A 14,591-nucleotide genomic window follows, 5' to 3' on the forward strand; every position below is an offset into this window, starting at 1 on the left:
CAGATTTGCAGTCGCACTTCATTATGCCAGTACAATAAGAAAATAATTTTATCCCATTTTAATCATTATTAAAATTATTTAATCATTATATATTTTGTATGTTTCATTTCAGACATAGATGAGTGTGAACGGAACCCTCTGTTGTGCAGGGGAGGAGAATGTGTAAACACAGAGGGCAGCTTTCTATGCAATTGCCCTCCTGGACATGAGCTCACACCAACCAGGGATGTCTGTGTAGGTAAGTTCAGATGCTTCGTATGTTCCTTATGAAATCTTATATTTGAATCTTTGTTGGTAAATTAATATTTAATGTCCAGCACCTAGTTTGACTATTTTATCTATTGAGGATTACATTTAATTTTCTAGAACCTTACAATTGTTCACATTATAATTTATTCTTTGTCCTCTAACACGCCTCTTCTCCTAAATGATAACCATAATCTGGGTTTGTCAGTCCCGTCAGAAATAAACTATCTGGCCAGACATGCTCCAAGCTAGAATGTCTAATGAGAATAGTACAGTGGCACAGTTTTATTATTTCAATTGGGTTGAATCATATAATTTTTCCCAAATCTGAGTGAATTTTAAGGTTTCAACACAGTCCAAAACTAAACATAGGATTCATTATACTTCAAGCTTCTGTTATATCTCCATTATTCCATATGTATAGTACATGGTTTTTGAATCACTTTGGATATTCATTAATTTCTGTACACACCTGAAAATATTTTGCAGATCTAAATTAATGCATGCTATATCAAGTTGTAAGTAGAATTAACAAAACTGTGAAACTAGAAATGCAAAGCCTATAAGTCATGTACAGAGAGGCTGTGTGTACAGTATGTCTAAGCATTTTTCCGGTATCTCACCTAGATGTCAATGAGTGCTCACTCAGTGAAAATCTCTGCAGAAATGGAAAATGTGTGAATATAATTGGCACGTATCAATGTTCCTGTAACCCTGGGTACCAATCCACTCCAGACCGACTGGGCTGCACTGGTAAGTTCAGAAGAGATGTGCATGGAATGGGGTGTAAACTGTACTATAGGTGTCCAATAAATGAATCAAACTGGGTTTACAGTATACTATACTATAGTATTGATTTTCAAAGAGCACTCCTGATTTTAGAAGTTTCTTACCATACTGCATAGTTACATAGTGGTTCAGTTGATAAAGGCATACTGTAGATCTCCTCAGTTATTGCTTAATCCCCTTATCTGCCCATAGATCATATCCTGAACATTTTTAGTAATAGAAATAGGCCTGTCCAATGTATGTTTTTTATAAAAGACAATATTCTTAAATGTATCCACAGTTTTGTCCGATATGGAAGGAGGCTTCATCCAACACTTCCACCTACATCTTCCAACACTTACAACAATAATAAATAAACTTTACCACCTAGCTCTACCTTTAATAATCACATCTCGAAACTCAGAGAAAACACATTAAACTAAGCCACCCATGTCCTTCCTTTTATTTCCTGCTACAACCTGCTTTTCTTTCTAGCCCAGTGATCAATATCCATCTTTTCTCAGTTTTGCCACTTATATCTTTAACTTGGCATGTCCCCATTGCATTCAAGGATCCTGTTTCCTTTATAGACTCTATAAATAAAATGCAAAAGGACAGTTTATAAGTCATAACTCATAAATGTAAATAATATTCTCCTTGTTTCAGATATTGATGAGTGTAAGATAATGAATGGTGGATGTGATACACATTGTGAAAACTCAGAAGGAAGTTATCAATGCAGTTGCCTTGATGGCTATGCTTTACTACCGGACTCAAGAACCTGTGGAGGTAACTGGGATAACCTTTGTTTCAATGACTCTATGCACACAAATATACTCACATAGATTGGGCATACAAAGCATCTGAGATGTGATGAATCTTATAAAAAGAGAGAATAGATGAGATTTGTGGTTATCCCCACATGTCAAAAAGAATGAGTAATAAAGTTGTGTCTGACTCGTCAAGCTTGAGATCATATATTTCGCAAGGCAAAGAAAAAAGACTATTGAGGTTTTTTTTATGACAAGATCATTTCCCCATGCACAAGACTAAGTGAAATTTATGTGAAGTGATCTCATCATGCTTATTTCCTGATAACAATGGCTAAGCCAAATCCACCACAATTATTTTAGGCTTATGTTTCTTGGGAAAAGTTTACAATACTAGCAGGATATTGAATGAATGATAGTGTTAGTGTTTCTAGAAAGCAATTACTAGCTTGTAACTGACATATTTATTACTAGAACTTACATTTCCCCACTTTATACCATATTTTTTTTCCTTTGCTGTAATTTTTTATGGATTCATATCATATTTGATGCTAAGCCATGTGTACAATTCATAACTTTTACTATAAGCTGGACGTAGATATAAAGGTGTGGCCACAGAAATCAGAACGTTCATTGGGAAGAGGACACAAATTAAATTTCCCATCTTATGTAAATTGTTGGTATGCATTTTCTTGGGAGAGAGTGAATTAAACACTATGTTTGCTGCGTTTATCAGTACCGGCTGAGAAAAAAATTTGAAGCAGGAATGATCAGTCTAACAACCAATAATTCTGTCTGCATTGATTATCGTTGGTTCAAACAGACGCAAAGATTATCCTTAAAAATCCGGAAATCGATTGACTTATTAAGGGCAAAGCCACATGTGGCGGAATTGCTCTTGAATTCCGCTGCGGACACTCTGCAGCGTTAATCCGCAGCGGAGCCGTTTCTCCATTGATTACAACTTTCATTTAGTAGGGTTCGTTTAGACGAGGCTGAAAATTCCGCTGCGGAGCATAGGCTGCGGTGCGGAATTTGGTGTCCGCAGCATGCAATGGATGTTGCGGAGTTGTGGCGGACTGGTTGCAGACTCATGGCGGAATTTCTCCATTGACTTCAATGGAGATTCGAATTTCCGCAATGAAGTCCGCAGCTGTCATGCACATGTTATGTGTGCTGCGAATGCGTCTTGCTTTTTTGACATGACATTTCTTCATTCTGGCTGGACCTATGTATTTCTAGGTCTACAGCCAGACTGAGGAAGTCAATGGGGCTCCCGTAATTACGGGAGCGTTGCTAGGAGACGTCAGTAAATAGTCACTGTCCAGGGTGCTGAAAGAGTTAAGCGATCGGCAGTAACTGTTTCTGCACCCTGGACAGTGACTACCGATCCCAATATACAGCAACCTGTAAAAAAAATAGAAGTTCATACTTACCGAGAACTCCCTGCTTCTGTCTCCAGTCCGGCTTCCCAGGATGACGTTTCAGTCTAAGTGACGGCTGCAGCCAATCACAGGCTGCAGCGGTCACATGGACTGCCGCGTCATCCAGGGAGGTCGGGCTGGATGCCGAAAGAGGGACGCGTCACCAAGACAACGGCCGGTAAGTATGAAATTCGTTTACTTTCACTAGGGAAAGTGCTGGCCCTTCTCTCTATCCTGCACTGATAGAGAGAAGGGAAGCACTTTTACCGCAGTCCGCAGCAGCTAGTCTGCATCAATTTACTGCACATTTTGGGCAGATCCGCCACAGAATCTGCAACGCAGATTCTGTGCGGCATTGAATTGATGCGGACAGTTGCGGAGGAAATCCGCCACGTGTGGGCATGCCCTAAGGATTATCACTATGTCTATGGCCAGCTTAAGTTGTAAGCAATTGGCCTTTTTGAACTGTATCCCTCTTTAACCATTGCTCACTCTTATGCCGACAGAAGTGCCTACAGTTAAAGGGGTTGTACAGAATTAGAAAAGCATTGTTGCTTTCTTTTAGCAACAGCAACGCACCTGACACACAACACACAATCTGTGGACAGATGTGGCACTATTTTTGAAGGAAAGCAGACATTTTTTTCTATTCCTGTACAACGCTTTTTTTTATAAGATCATTTTTGCTTTTGGGTCCATACCAAGTCTTTAATTTAGTCATTCACGCCCTTCAAGCATTGGTGTAATTTATATACTTCAGTAATAATAAATAAAAAAAACATTGTTAAACACAGTATAAATATCAGTAAAAGTTATTCATTGAGACTATAACATATACCTGATGCTATTTGAGATGAAGAGAGTGTGTCTTCACCATTGAACACCACACAGTATATAGATAAAATCTACATAAAAGTACAGTGATTTTGTAAATACAATGCTTTATTTATATTGTTCTGATCTAGAGCAAAGGCTTGTATTAAAGGCTTAGGGTCCTTTTACACAGCCCGACGTGGGCTGTGAAAACGAGCACCGATCAACGAGACAATTGGCCCGTGTAACAGGGCCATAAGTTACATCGTTTTTCATGTAGAGTAATTCTGTATGTAAACTAAAGTAGTCTTCAAAGTTAAAGTGTAGCTAAATGTTCGACAAACTTCTGACATGTCATAGTGACATGTCAGAAGTTTGTATTGGTGGGGGTCCGAGCACTGAGACCCCCACCAATCGCTAGAACGAAGCAGCTGAAATGTTCATGTGAGTGCTCAACTGCTTAGTTTCTGTTCGGCTTTTTCTGGAAAGCCGATGTATCGGTGTGCAGGCTTATAGACTTTGTATTAAGTCCATACACCGATACATTTATTTCTGGAAAAAGTCGAACAGACACGAAGCAGCTGAGCACTCAGACTTAATAAATGTATCCAGAAAGAGAAATAGGATGTAAGAGATGTGCTGACTGTGAGGCGGATACCACTTATATGGTCTGGTACTGTCTCTTATTATTGGGGTGTTGGTCAGATTTCATCAAATATTTAAATAATGTATATAAATGTAGCATTATACCAGATGCTAGAATCTGTGTATTGGGGGACTTGTCTCCTTTAATTTTGCTTAGAAACCGTAGAATAGCAATATCTAGAACTTTTTTACTGGCAGGTTATGGATTTAGAGAATTTGGCTCTCAGAAAACTCTCCATCATTGCAATATAAAATAAAAGCAGTGACACAAATCCTGACCTTTAACAAATCCTAATAGTTATCAAATGGTAAATCAGCAACGTTCGTTGTCTACGTCACAGATCTCGTCAGATTTGACAGGAAGAATAGTACTGCATGCAGTACTATACTTCCCATCAAAACTACAGACACCACAATGGAACCCAACAGACCCCATTATGTCAATGGGGGCCAGTGGAAGCCAGTGGTATCCATCATCCACAATGCATCCTGGTTTCTTATTATAAATGGAATCCAGGACACAGATGTGAACAGAGTCTTACCCATACAAGAAGACCTCAACTACACCAGAGTGCAGTTGGGTTTTGGCAACTGCTAAAATGTGCAGCAATTCCTCACAACCTTTTTTCCAATTGGTTTCCTGACCATGACTATGTATAATTTCAAAAAGACATATAATATTGAATTTAATGATTATTTCATAAGGTGGAATTTATTGCCATAAGGCTGTCCAAGTGAGTATCTAACTTGGTAAGATCTGGTACTCTGTGCAAAAAAGATCCTGGAAATTATTTTAAACTGTTGGCTACAATGCCTTACATGAAACTTAATATGATATACTTCTTCAGCTCATACTGTCATGGAAAATCTGATATTGTATAAAGTGACTATTTAAACGCATGTTTTCTAGATATTGATGAATGTGAAGACAACCCTGATATCTGTGATGGAGGACAGTGTACCAACATTCCAGGAGAGTACCGCTGTCTCTGCTATGATGGATTTATGGCGAGCATTGACTTGAAAACTTGCATAGGTAAGTGAATTGCTGCTAACACAAGACCAAAAATCCTTCAGCCTTCTCTCCGAAAGCAGATCAATAGTCTGGAATAGTAACAACTCTCCTGCAAAACTCTACTTTTAAGGTACCTTAAATATATTCTTGCTTACTAAGGCACTTGTGCCATATTTGTAACCATATAAGATTAAAGCAAGGCAAGATATCTAACTGTTTTTACTTACGACTAAAAAAAGTACTTGGCATCAATGTATCAAGTTAAATGCAATTAAAATAAAAAAAAAAATTGAAAAATCTTACATGTTGGTTGTCCTAATTTAGATTTACTGAACAAACATCAAATTTACCTTTATTTTCTATTTGTATCTGGTTGATATAAATACAGGGGAGCATTGTATACAAATACCAGTTTCTTGGAAAATATTGTTCCTATAAAGAAGCGTCGTACATCACTATGATGCTAGGAGCCCGGCCCCCTGCAGTGTGTTCGGTCCGGGTCTTCCGGCCGAAATACGTTCCGTACATTACGGACGTAACATGGTCGTGTGAACCCAGCCTTAGGCTAAATGCACACATTGCAGAATTTGGTGCAGAAAATCTGCGTGAAAACCGCAGGTATACACAGGTAGTTCCGCAGGTAAATTCCGCATGTAATGTTTTTTATGCGGTTTTAGGTGCGGTTTCTACATTTTGATGCGGAAATAGGTGCGTTTTTATGCTGCAGTTTTGGTGTGTTTTCTTTTAAAACTAGTTACATACAATTTTCAAGCAGAAACCCAAGATAAATGGACATCCTGCGGATTTTAAAATACGCACCGCAGGTCAATTTACGTGCGGGAAAAAAAGGCAACATGTGGATGAGATTTTTTGATATCTCATTTACTTTGCTGGTACTGTATTACAATGCGGATTTGCCACCCGAAAATACGAGTGACAAATCCGCACGTAATACGCATCGTGTATATTTGGCTCCCTACACCACCATTCACCGCAACCACCTATCCTACAAGGGGCTACGATAGGAGGTCAGATGGGACCGTATCACCAACCCTAATCTGGCCATGATGGCAAAAAATAACGTACTAAATTAGTAATTATTATTTAGAATATCTTTATAAATGAAACATTGCGTTCATACAATTCTCTCTTCTTTATTTTCAATTATTTTTATTCACCAGAATATTACGTTCTGTTAAAATTATTATTTAATAAGAAGTCAAAATGAAAAAGAGCATTAAAACCCGACCATAAACTTACAATAGACCCGAATGCTGCATTACATTACTTGAAGATATAACTAGAGCAAAGTTGAATTGTAATTGAAAACGAATGTAGTGCTGTAGCGTTATTAGTCACATACTATTAGTTTATTATGACTGTCGTCACTTGTATTTCCCACTAATTACGTGCGGGTTGACTTGCTGCCCTTTCAGTAGTCTTGCTGATGTATACTTAAATCCTTAGACAGTTTTTAATTGCACCCGCTTCGTATTAGTAAGGGATGGTATCAATTATCCCATGTGAAAATGCATGATGTACTGGAAAGTGTACAGGTAAAGCAATCCCCTGGCGGCCTGGACATTGAATCTTTTCCTTTGAGCTATTTCATTGGAAAAAGTCTTGTCACCTCCATGGCCCAGTGTTTATCCTATTCTACATTTGACTTACAGTAATCCAGATGCTGGTGATGTCGTGGATTTATGAGAAGCACTGAATGCCCTTAACCCCTTATAAAAAGATCTACACACAGGCTAACCAGCTAGCTTCAAATATTGGAGAAAACTTTCCCAGCGCTTTTCAAAATGAAGGAAAACAGATTACTGACTTGGCACACCATTGGATATTTCATTCACATTTAACTATTTGTTATGCTAGAGTAAAGATAAACATTTTATGTCAATGATATGCTTATGTATACTAAGCAATGGTGAAGCCGTCTTAAAAAGAATTGACATGTTTGTTGGTGTTGAAATAGCACAGATTCCTAAAGGTTTAATATGTATAAGATTGATATAACATAGGTTTGGTCAGGCCTTACATCGTATAAAGCATATTTTACATATCCACGTCTATGTTTGCAGTTCTCAAAACGAGCTACACACTGTAGCTGAACAGCTCTGTCTGAGAACTGCATACACAGAAACCCCTATGCAACTAAACACAGTCCCATTGATCTCCTCTTGGGCATATCATTTGTTATACATCTATATTACAATGTTATATCTCTTAAAGTGCTCAAAAAGAACTCATCTTAACCGATAATAGAAGATTTTTCCTTTAAGAGAGAGAGATGTATACAGTCATTATGATTCAACGTCTACTTTTCAACACCTTCCTGTTTCTTCATCGTAAGGGTATGTTCACACGGCCTATGTACGGACGTAAATCGGGCGTTTTTGCCCTAAATTACGTCCGAAAATAGCGCCTCAATTACGCTGACAAGCATCTGCCCATTGAAAGCAATGGGCAGACGTTTGTCTGTTCACACGAGGCGTAATTTCCGCGCCGCTGTCAAATGACGGCGCGTAAATAGACGCCCGCGTCAAAGAAGTGACCTGTCACTTCTTTGGCCGTAATTGGAGCCGTTATTCATTGACTCCAATGAATAGCAGCGTCAATTACGTCCGTAATTGACGCGGCGTTCAAGCGCCTGCACATGCCGTTACGGCTGAAATTACGGGGATGTTTTCAGACTGAAACATCCCCGTAATTTCAGCCGTTACGGACGCCCTCGTGTGCACATACCCTAACATTACTTAAACACTCCTTGCCATAAATGAATTCATCTACTGAGCCGAGCAGAAGAGTTATCATCAAGCTTGCTGTTTATGAGCTGTGAGCTTACAGTCAGGTGCATATTTCATACCTCTGATAGGTATTAGCAGATTAAAGGGAATTTCTGCCTTTATAACCACTTTAATCATATATTGTATATAATATAATAATAATAATAATAATAATAATAATAATAATAATAATACATTTCCCTATAACTTCCCTACTACACTTCAGCAGACTAAAGGCTGGTTTAGGAAATCTGTCATCTATGTGACATACTGAATTCGACATATACATCTAAACGAAACAACATTTCCATGGTTGTTTAAAGATAGCTGTAGAAATAATACAGATATCTTTCTGAACTCCGCCAGTAACATGTCTGTTCAACTTAGCATGTTATTTCTATAAAGGGAAGACAATAAACTGCTGCCAAATATCTCTGGCGTCACTTACCCTGGGGGAAGCAAAGTGTAGGACAGGTAAAAATCGAACATGTCAAATCCCTGTTTTCGCCAATAGCAGACATCTGGAAACAGTCCGTCTGTCCCAAAAGACATGAGATTGTAACGTACCTTCACATTCCTATGTGATTATATTTTACTGCACATCTATTGATTAGTGTCTTCATACAGATATAAATGGAGGGAGTGCATTATAATGAGAATAGCATTGTAACTGTCTAGTTCCAGTTCGGACACAAACCTATTACTATAATTGAGATATTGATTCTCATTCCATATCACGATGATTTATTGCACTGATTATTATCTTAGCAAATGTCAACTTTCTTCTCCCTACAGACGTTAATGAATGTGACATCAATTCAAACATCTGCATGTTTGGTGAATGTGAGAACACAAAAGGATCCTTTGTATGTCACTGTCAGGTGGGGTATTCAGTGAAAAAGGGAACAACTGGATGTACAGGTATACCATGAATTTTCTACTTTCTGTAATTCCACATGTGAGCACTGCACGTCCATTTGGACACACCTGTTATCTTTTTCCATATTCTGTTTTTCATCAGATCTAATAAAGTCTTTCTACCATGACCTTGGTGTCTTGCTCGGTTTTTTCTTACCAGCATGGATTTGCATGTAATGAGCACATAAGATGGAGAAGCTTGTCTGTGATATTTGCGGCTTGCATGTGCATGGTAGTGGGATTAACTGCTTACTGGCTTGCATGACTATGGGAAAATGCACAGGGTAATGGGTAAAAACTTTCTTGTCGTGTATTTATTTTAGTTTTATTAATTAAATGTAAGTCTGTAGAAGAGAAAATTTTGTTTCTCATTTTTTTTAAATGTTGTAGCTATTTATTTTTTATTTTTAAACCTTCCCTGGGGATGGTCATACTGGAGGTACACATTTCTTTCTTGTATTTCCTGTATAAACAGTGCAGCAGGGTGTATGTGCTTTATGGCAGCTGAAATGAATTGGGGTTAATGGTCAGAAAAGTGTCACTAGACTAATATAGTTTCCAGGAAGTGATGGAGTACCACTTCCTCTCGCACAAAGTAACAAAGTAGACGCCACTATCACAAGTAGCATTTTTCTTTCTTAAACTCAGATCAAAAGAGTGAAAAACGGATTCGTAGAATACCAAATGATAAATCTGTCTAGTTATGTAGTCATACATGAATAGTGGATTTAGCATTTCATGACTAAGAAAATTCAAGTCATTTAAGTGTCCGTTCTTTGCTGTCAACCCTTGTGCGAATTGCAATGATTACCCCATTGGTTACCAAACACTGCTTCCAAAAAAACAAACATAGTTAAGAAATGGCTAAATATAATGTTTTACAGAAGAAGACACCTGTTTTATTCTAGGAGGAAATGCTCTTAAAAGGGTTGTCTATGTTTCTGTTTTTATGTCGAGAAACTGCAATACTTTTGTCCACAGGCTTTATGGGGTATTGCAGCTAAGCCCACTACCTTGAAGTTATGGTATAGTCTATAAATCAGAGTAGTGCCGTTTCCACACAAAAAAAAAAAAATACCTTTTCTATAATCCTGGACATCTCCTTTAAAGAAACAAAAGTGTTTTACTTTATACTGAACTTATACGTTTTACTAAATCTCTATACATTTTACTAAATCACTAAACGAACAGACTTTGCAGTATTATATTCACTGGTTGACCTTCATTGTATTTATATAAGAGGTATGTTGACGCACCTGCCACTATTCTCACAAAATCTGGAATATATTTTTTTTGCCATTGCCTGAGAAAAACCACAAGGTTGTACAAGGAGTTGGCTAGTAATTAAATAAAAACCATCTAAACAGTAATGTACATTTTGTAAAAACATTAAACATTTAGGGAAAATGATTCTTCAGCTTACTCATGGCTTATGTATGCAATTTTTGTATGGAATTTTTTCCAGGTTTTTTTTTACACAAAAAAGTTATTCTCTACATGTACTTTGAAAAAAATAGGGAAAATAATGTAAAATCCAGCTAGTAAAACAATAATTCATTTTTAGCATTTTAATAGGATTAGTAGGCACCTTATAATAATTTTAATTATTGATCAATAACCAGATAATGATGGGTAAACTAGGGTTATTATTTCTATAAACTCATAAGGAAAATCAGAAAGTGATGAGAGCCTCATGGGAATACAGAATTAGAAATCTACTAATAAATATAACAAACTACATTGGGGCAGACATATCGGTGTATATTTAAGAAGCCCATCTGCTACTTTTTCCAACACATATGAATGTCACAGAAAAAGTAATTGGGCTTCAAAGTTGCGATGAACGTGACGTATTTATTACCCTGGCATTGTTTTTAGCTTATGTCAGATTCATCACTAGGGCATTTGTCCTGTTGATGAATTTGGCCAACACTAAATGAGTAAAGATTCTGGTGTACCGCTTACATGGCGCACTAGGACTATTAAATATCCCTCATTGTGTTTTGTAGTGCAATGTAGAAATAAATTATTATTGTTAGGCCCATGCAGTCCATTTAGTTAGTCCCCAATGTTTAGTCTGCATTATGTTATTTTGTATCAATTTGTTTGCTTTCTGTTGGTTTTCTTTAAAAGAAACACAAGATGGTTTCCCTTGAACGTCCAGGTACTAGTATGATAGACCTGATGATGATCATCTATAAATGAGGTTAAATCCAGATGGGTTTAAGGCACAGTGGCTTTGTGTCATATTATAACTATTTCATTTCCAAACCTCATATTGCTTAATATTTCTATATTCTTTCAGATGTGGATGAGTGTGAGATTGGTGCTCACAACTGTGACCTACATGCTACATGTCTGAATGTACCAGGAAGCTTTAAATGTTCTTGCAAGGAAGGCTGGATTGGCAACGGCATCACATGCCATGGTAGGCATAACCATGAAACTGAAAACATAGATATTTTGCTTTATTTCCAGACAGTAGTTCAAATGATAACTGCTCTCCTCCCTGTGGGTGTTGTAGGTTGCACATAAAATGTATATATATACACTACCGTTCAAAAGTTTGGGGTCACCGAGACAATTTTGTGTTTTCCATTAAAACTCACACTTATATTTATCAAATGAGTTGCAAAATGACTAGAATATATAGTCAAGACATTGACAAGGTTAGAAATAAAGATTTTTATTTGAAATAATAATTTTCTCCTTCAAACTTTGCTTTCGTCAAAGAATGCTCCATTTGCAGCAATTACAGCATTGCAGACCTTTGGCATTCTAGCTGTTAATTTGCTGAGGTAATCGGGAGAAATTTCACCCCATGCTTCCAGAAGCCCCTCCCACAAGTTGGATTGGCTTGATGGGCACTTCTTGCGTAGCATACGGTCAAGCTGCTCCCACAACAGCTCTATGGGGTTGATATCTGGTGACTGCGCTGGCCACTCCATTACAGATAGAATACCAGCTGCCTGCTTCTTCCCTAAATAGTTCTTGCATAATTTGGAGGTCTGCTTTGGGTCATTGTCCTGTTGTAGGATGAAATTGGCTCCAATCAAGCGCTGTCCACAGGGTATGGCATGGCGTTGCAAAATGGAGTGATAGCCTTCCTTATTCAAAATCCCTTTTACCTTGTACAAATCTCCCACTTTACCAGCACCAAAGCAACCCCAGACCATCACATTACCTCCACCATGCTTGACAGATGGCGTCAGGCACTCTTCCAGCATCTTTTCAGTTGTTCTGCGTCTCACAAATGTTCTTCTGTGTGATCCAAACACCTCAAACTTCGATTCGTCTGTCCATAACACTTTTTTCCAATCTTCCTCTGTCCAATGTCTGTGTGCTTTTGCCCAAATTAATCTTTTCCTTTTATTAGCCAGTCTCAGATATGGCTTTTTCTTTGCCACTCTGCCCTGAAGGCCAGCATCCCGGAGTCGCCTCTTCACTGTAGATGTTGACACTGGCGTTTTGCGGGTACTATTTAATGAAGCTGCCAGTTGAGGACCTGTGAGGCGTCTATTTCTCATACTAGAGACTCTAATGTACTTGTCTTGTTGCTCAGTTGTGCAGCGGGGCCTCCCACTTCTCTTTCTACTCTGGTTAGAGCCTGTTTGTGCTGTCCTCTGAAGGGAGTAGTACACACCGTTGTAGGAAATCTTCAGTTTCTTGGCAATTTCTTGCATGGAATAGCCTTCATTTCCAAGAACAAGAATAGACTGTCGAGTTTCACATGAAAGCTCTCTTTTTGTAGCCATTTTGAGATTTTAATCGAACCCACAAATGTAATGCTCCAGATTCTCAACTAGCTCAAAGGAAGGTCAGTTTTATAGCTCCTCTAAACAGCAAAACTGTTTACAGCGGTGCTAACATAATTGCACAAGGGTTTTCAAGTGTTTTATAATCATCCATTAGCCTTCTAACACAGTTAGCAAACACAATGTACCATTAGAACACTGGAGTGATGGTTGCTGGAAATGGGCCTCTATACACCTATGTAGATATTGCATTAAAACCAGACGTTTGCAGCTAGAATAGTCATTTAGCACATTAACAATGTATAGAGTGTATTTCTGATTAATTTAATGTTATCTTCATTGAAAAAAACTGTGCTTTTTTTGCAAAAATAAGGAAATTTCTAAGTGACCCTAAACTTTTGAACGGTAGTATATATATATATATATATATATATATATATATATATATATATATATATATATATATATATATATATATATATATATATATACATATAGCCTGGCTTGAGAAAGGCTCCAGTGGAAGGAGCTGAAACGTTGCTACTGTTTATGGGACAATAAAGTACCCTCTTTTTCACTTTTACCTGAACGGAGTGCTGCCTATTTTTTGCATTGTATACCATTTGGATTTTGGTCTGATCTCGTTGGCTTGCACCCTCACTATACCGGTGCTGCTGGATCCATTTGTTTATCTATATATATATATATATATATATATATATATATATATATATATATATATATATACATATAAAATATATATATATATATATATATATAAAAAAATATATATATAGCATAAGTCTAGGGCTCCACAGTGACATTTGGTTGCCCGACAAATCGTTGTATATTCCCTATAGGTCACAGACAGTATTCTTTAGCCGCTTTTTGCCTTATGAGAAAGCATTAAGGCAGCTTGTGAGTCACAACTATAGTGGATGCTTAAGTAATAGTCTCAAACTGTATTGCTACTCCTTTTAGCCTATGGGCCTATGAAGGAGATGTTTCTACACAGCATGTCATTTTGGAGTTTCATATTCCAAACTTTCCAACTAACAACTATTTTTGCAAACAGACCTTGATGAATGCTCCAATGGAACTCACAGCTGCAGCATTTCTGCCAATTGTCTAAACACCCCTGGATCATACAGGTGCTCCTGCATTGAAGGCTATACTGGCGATGGATTTACATGTTCAGGTGAAACTAATATAGTCATTTCTTGTACAAACTTTTTTTTATAGCAAACAAAAGTAATATTTACTACATCATTAAAGATACTAGTAGACTTGAGCAGTAGTAGACAGTGAAACCTCTTTAAGAGAACCACACAAAATTGCTTCGAAAAGTGGTCTTCCGAAGGGTTTGTGAAGCTTACCTTGTGTGTCATTGTCATATGCCTGCATGGTCAGGAACTGTAGTGTATGGGGGGAGTTCTGTAAAATGGAAG

General features: G+C 37.6%; 1 protein-coding gene across 1 annotated transcript in view; it reads left to right on the forward strand.

Annotated features, from left to right (window-relative positions):
• Positions 1-14,591, forward strand: part of FBN2 (fibrillin 2) — a 261,472-nt gene that overhangs the window by 169,087 nt on the left and 77,794 nt on the right. The window contains exons 27-33 of the mRNA XM_075835832.1: positions 113-238; positions 874-999; positions 1,681-1,803; positions 5,577-5,702; positions 9,266-9,391; positions 11,694-11,816; positions 14,219-14,341. Coding sequence (XP_075691947.1) covers positions 113-238; positions 874-999; positions 1,681-1,803; positions 5,577-5,702; positions 9,266-9,391; positions 11,694-11,816; positions 14,219-14,341 — 873 coding nt within the window. The remainder of the gene's footprint in view (positions 1-112; positions 239-873; positions 1,000-1,680; positions 1,804-5,576; positions 5,703-9,265; positions 9,392-11,693; positions 11,817-14,218; positions 14,342-14,591) is intronic.

Source organism: Rhinoderma darwinii, chromosome 1, assembly GCF_050947455.1.
Source record: "Rhinoderma darwinii isolate aRhiDar2 chromosome 1, aRhiDar2.hap1, whole genome shotgun sequence".
Classification (NCBI taxonomy): Eukaryota; Metazoa; Chordata; class Amphibia; order Anura; family Rhinodermatidae; genus Rhinoderma; species Rhinoderma darwinii.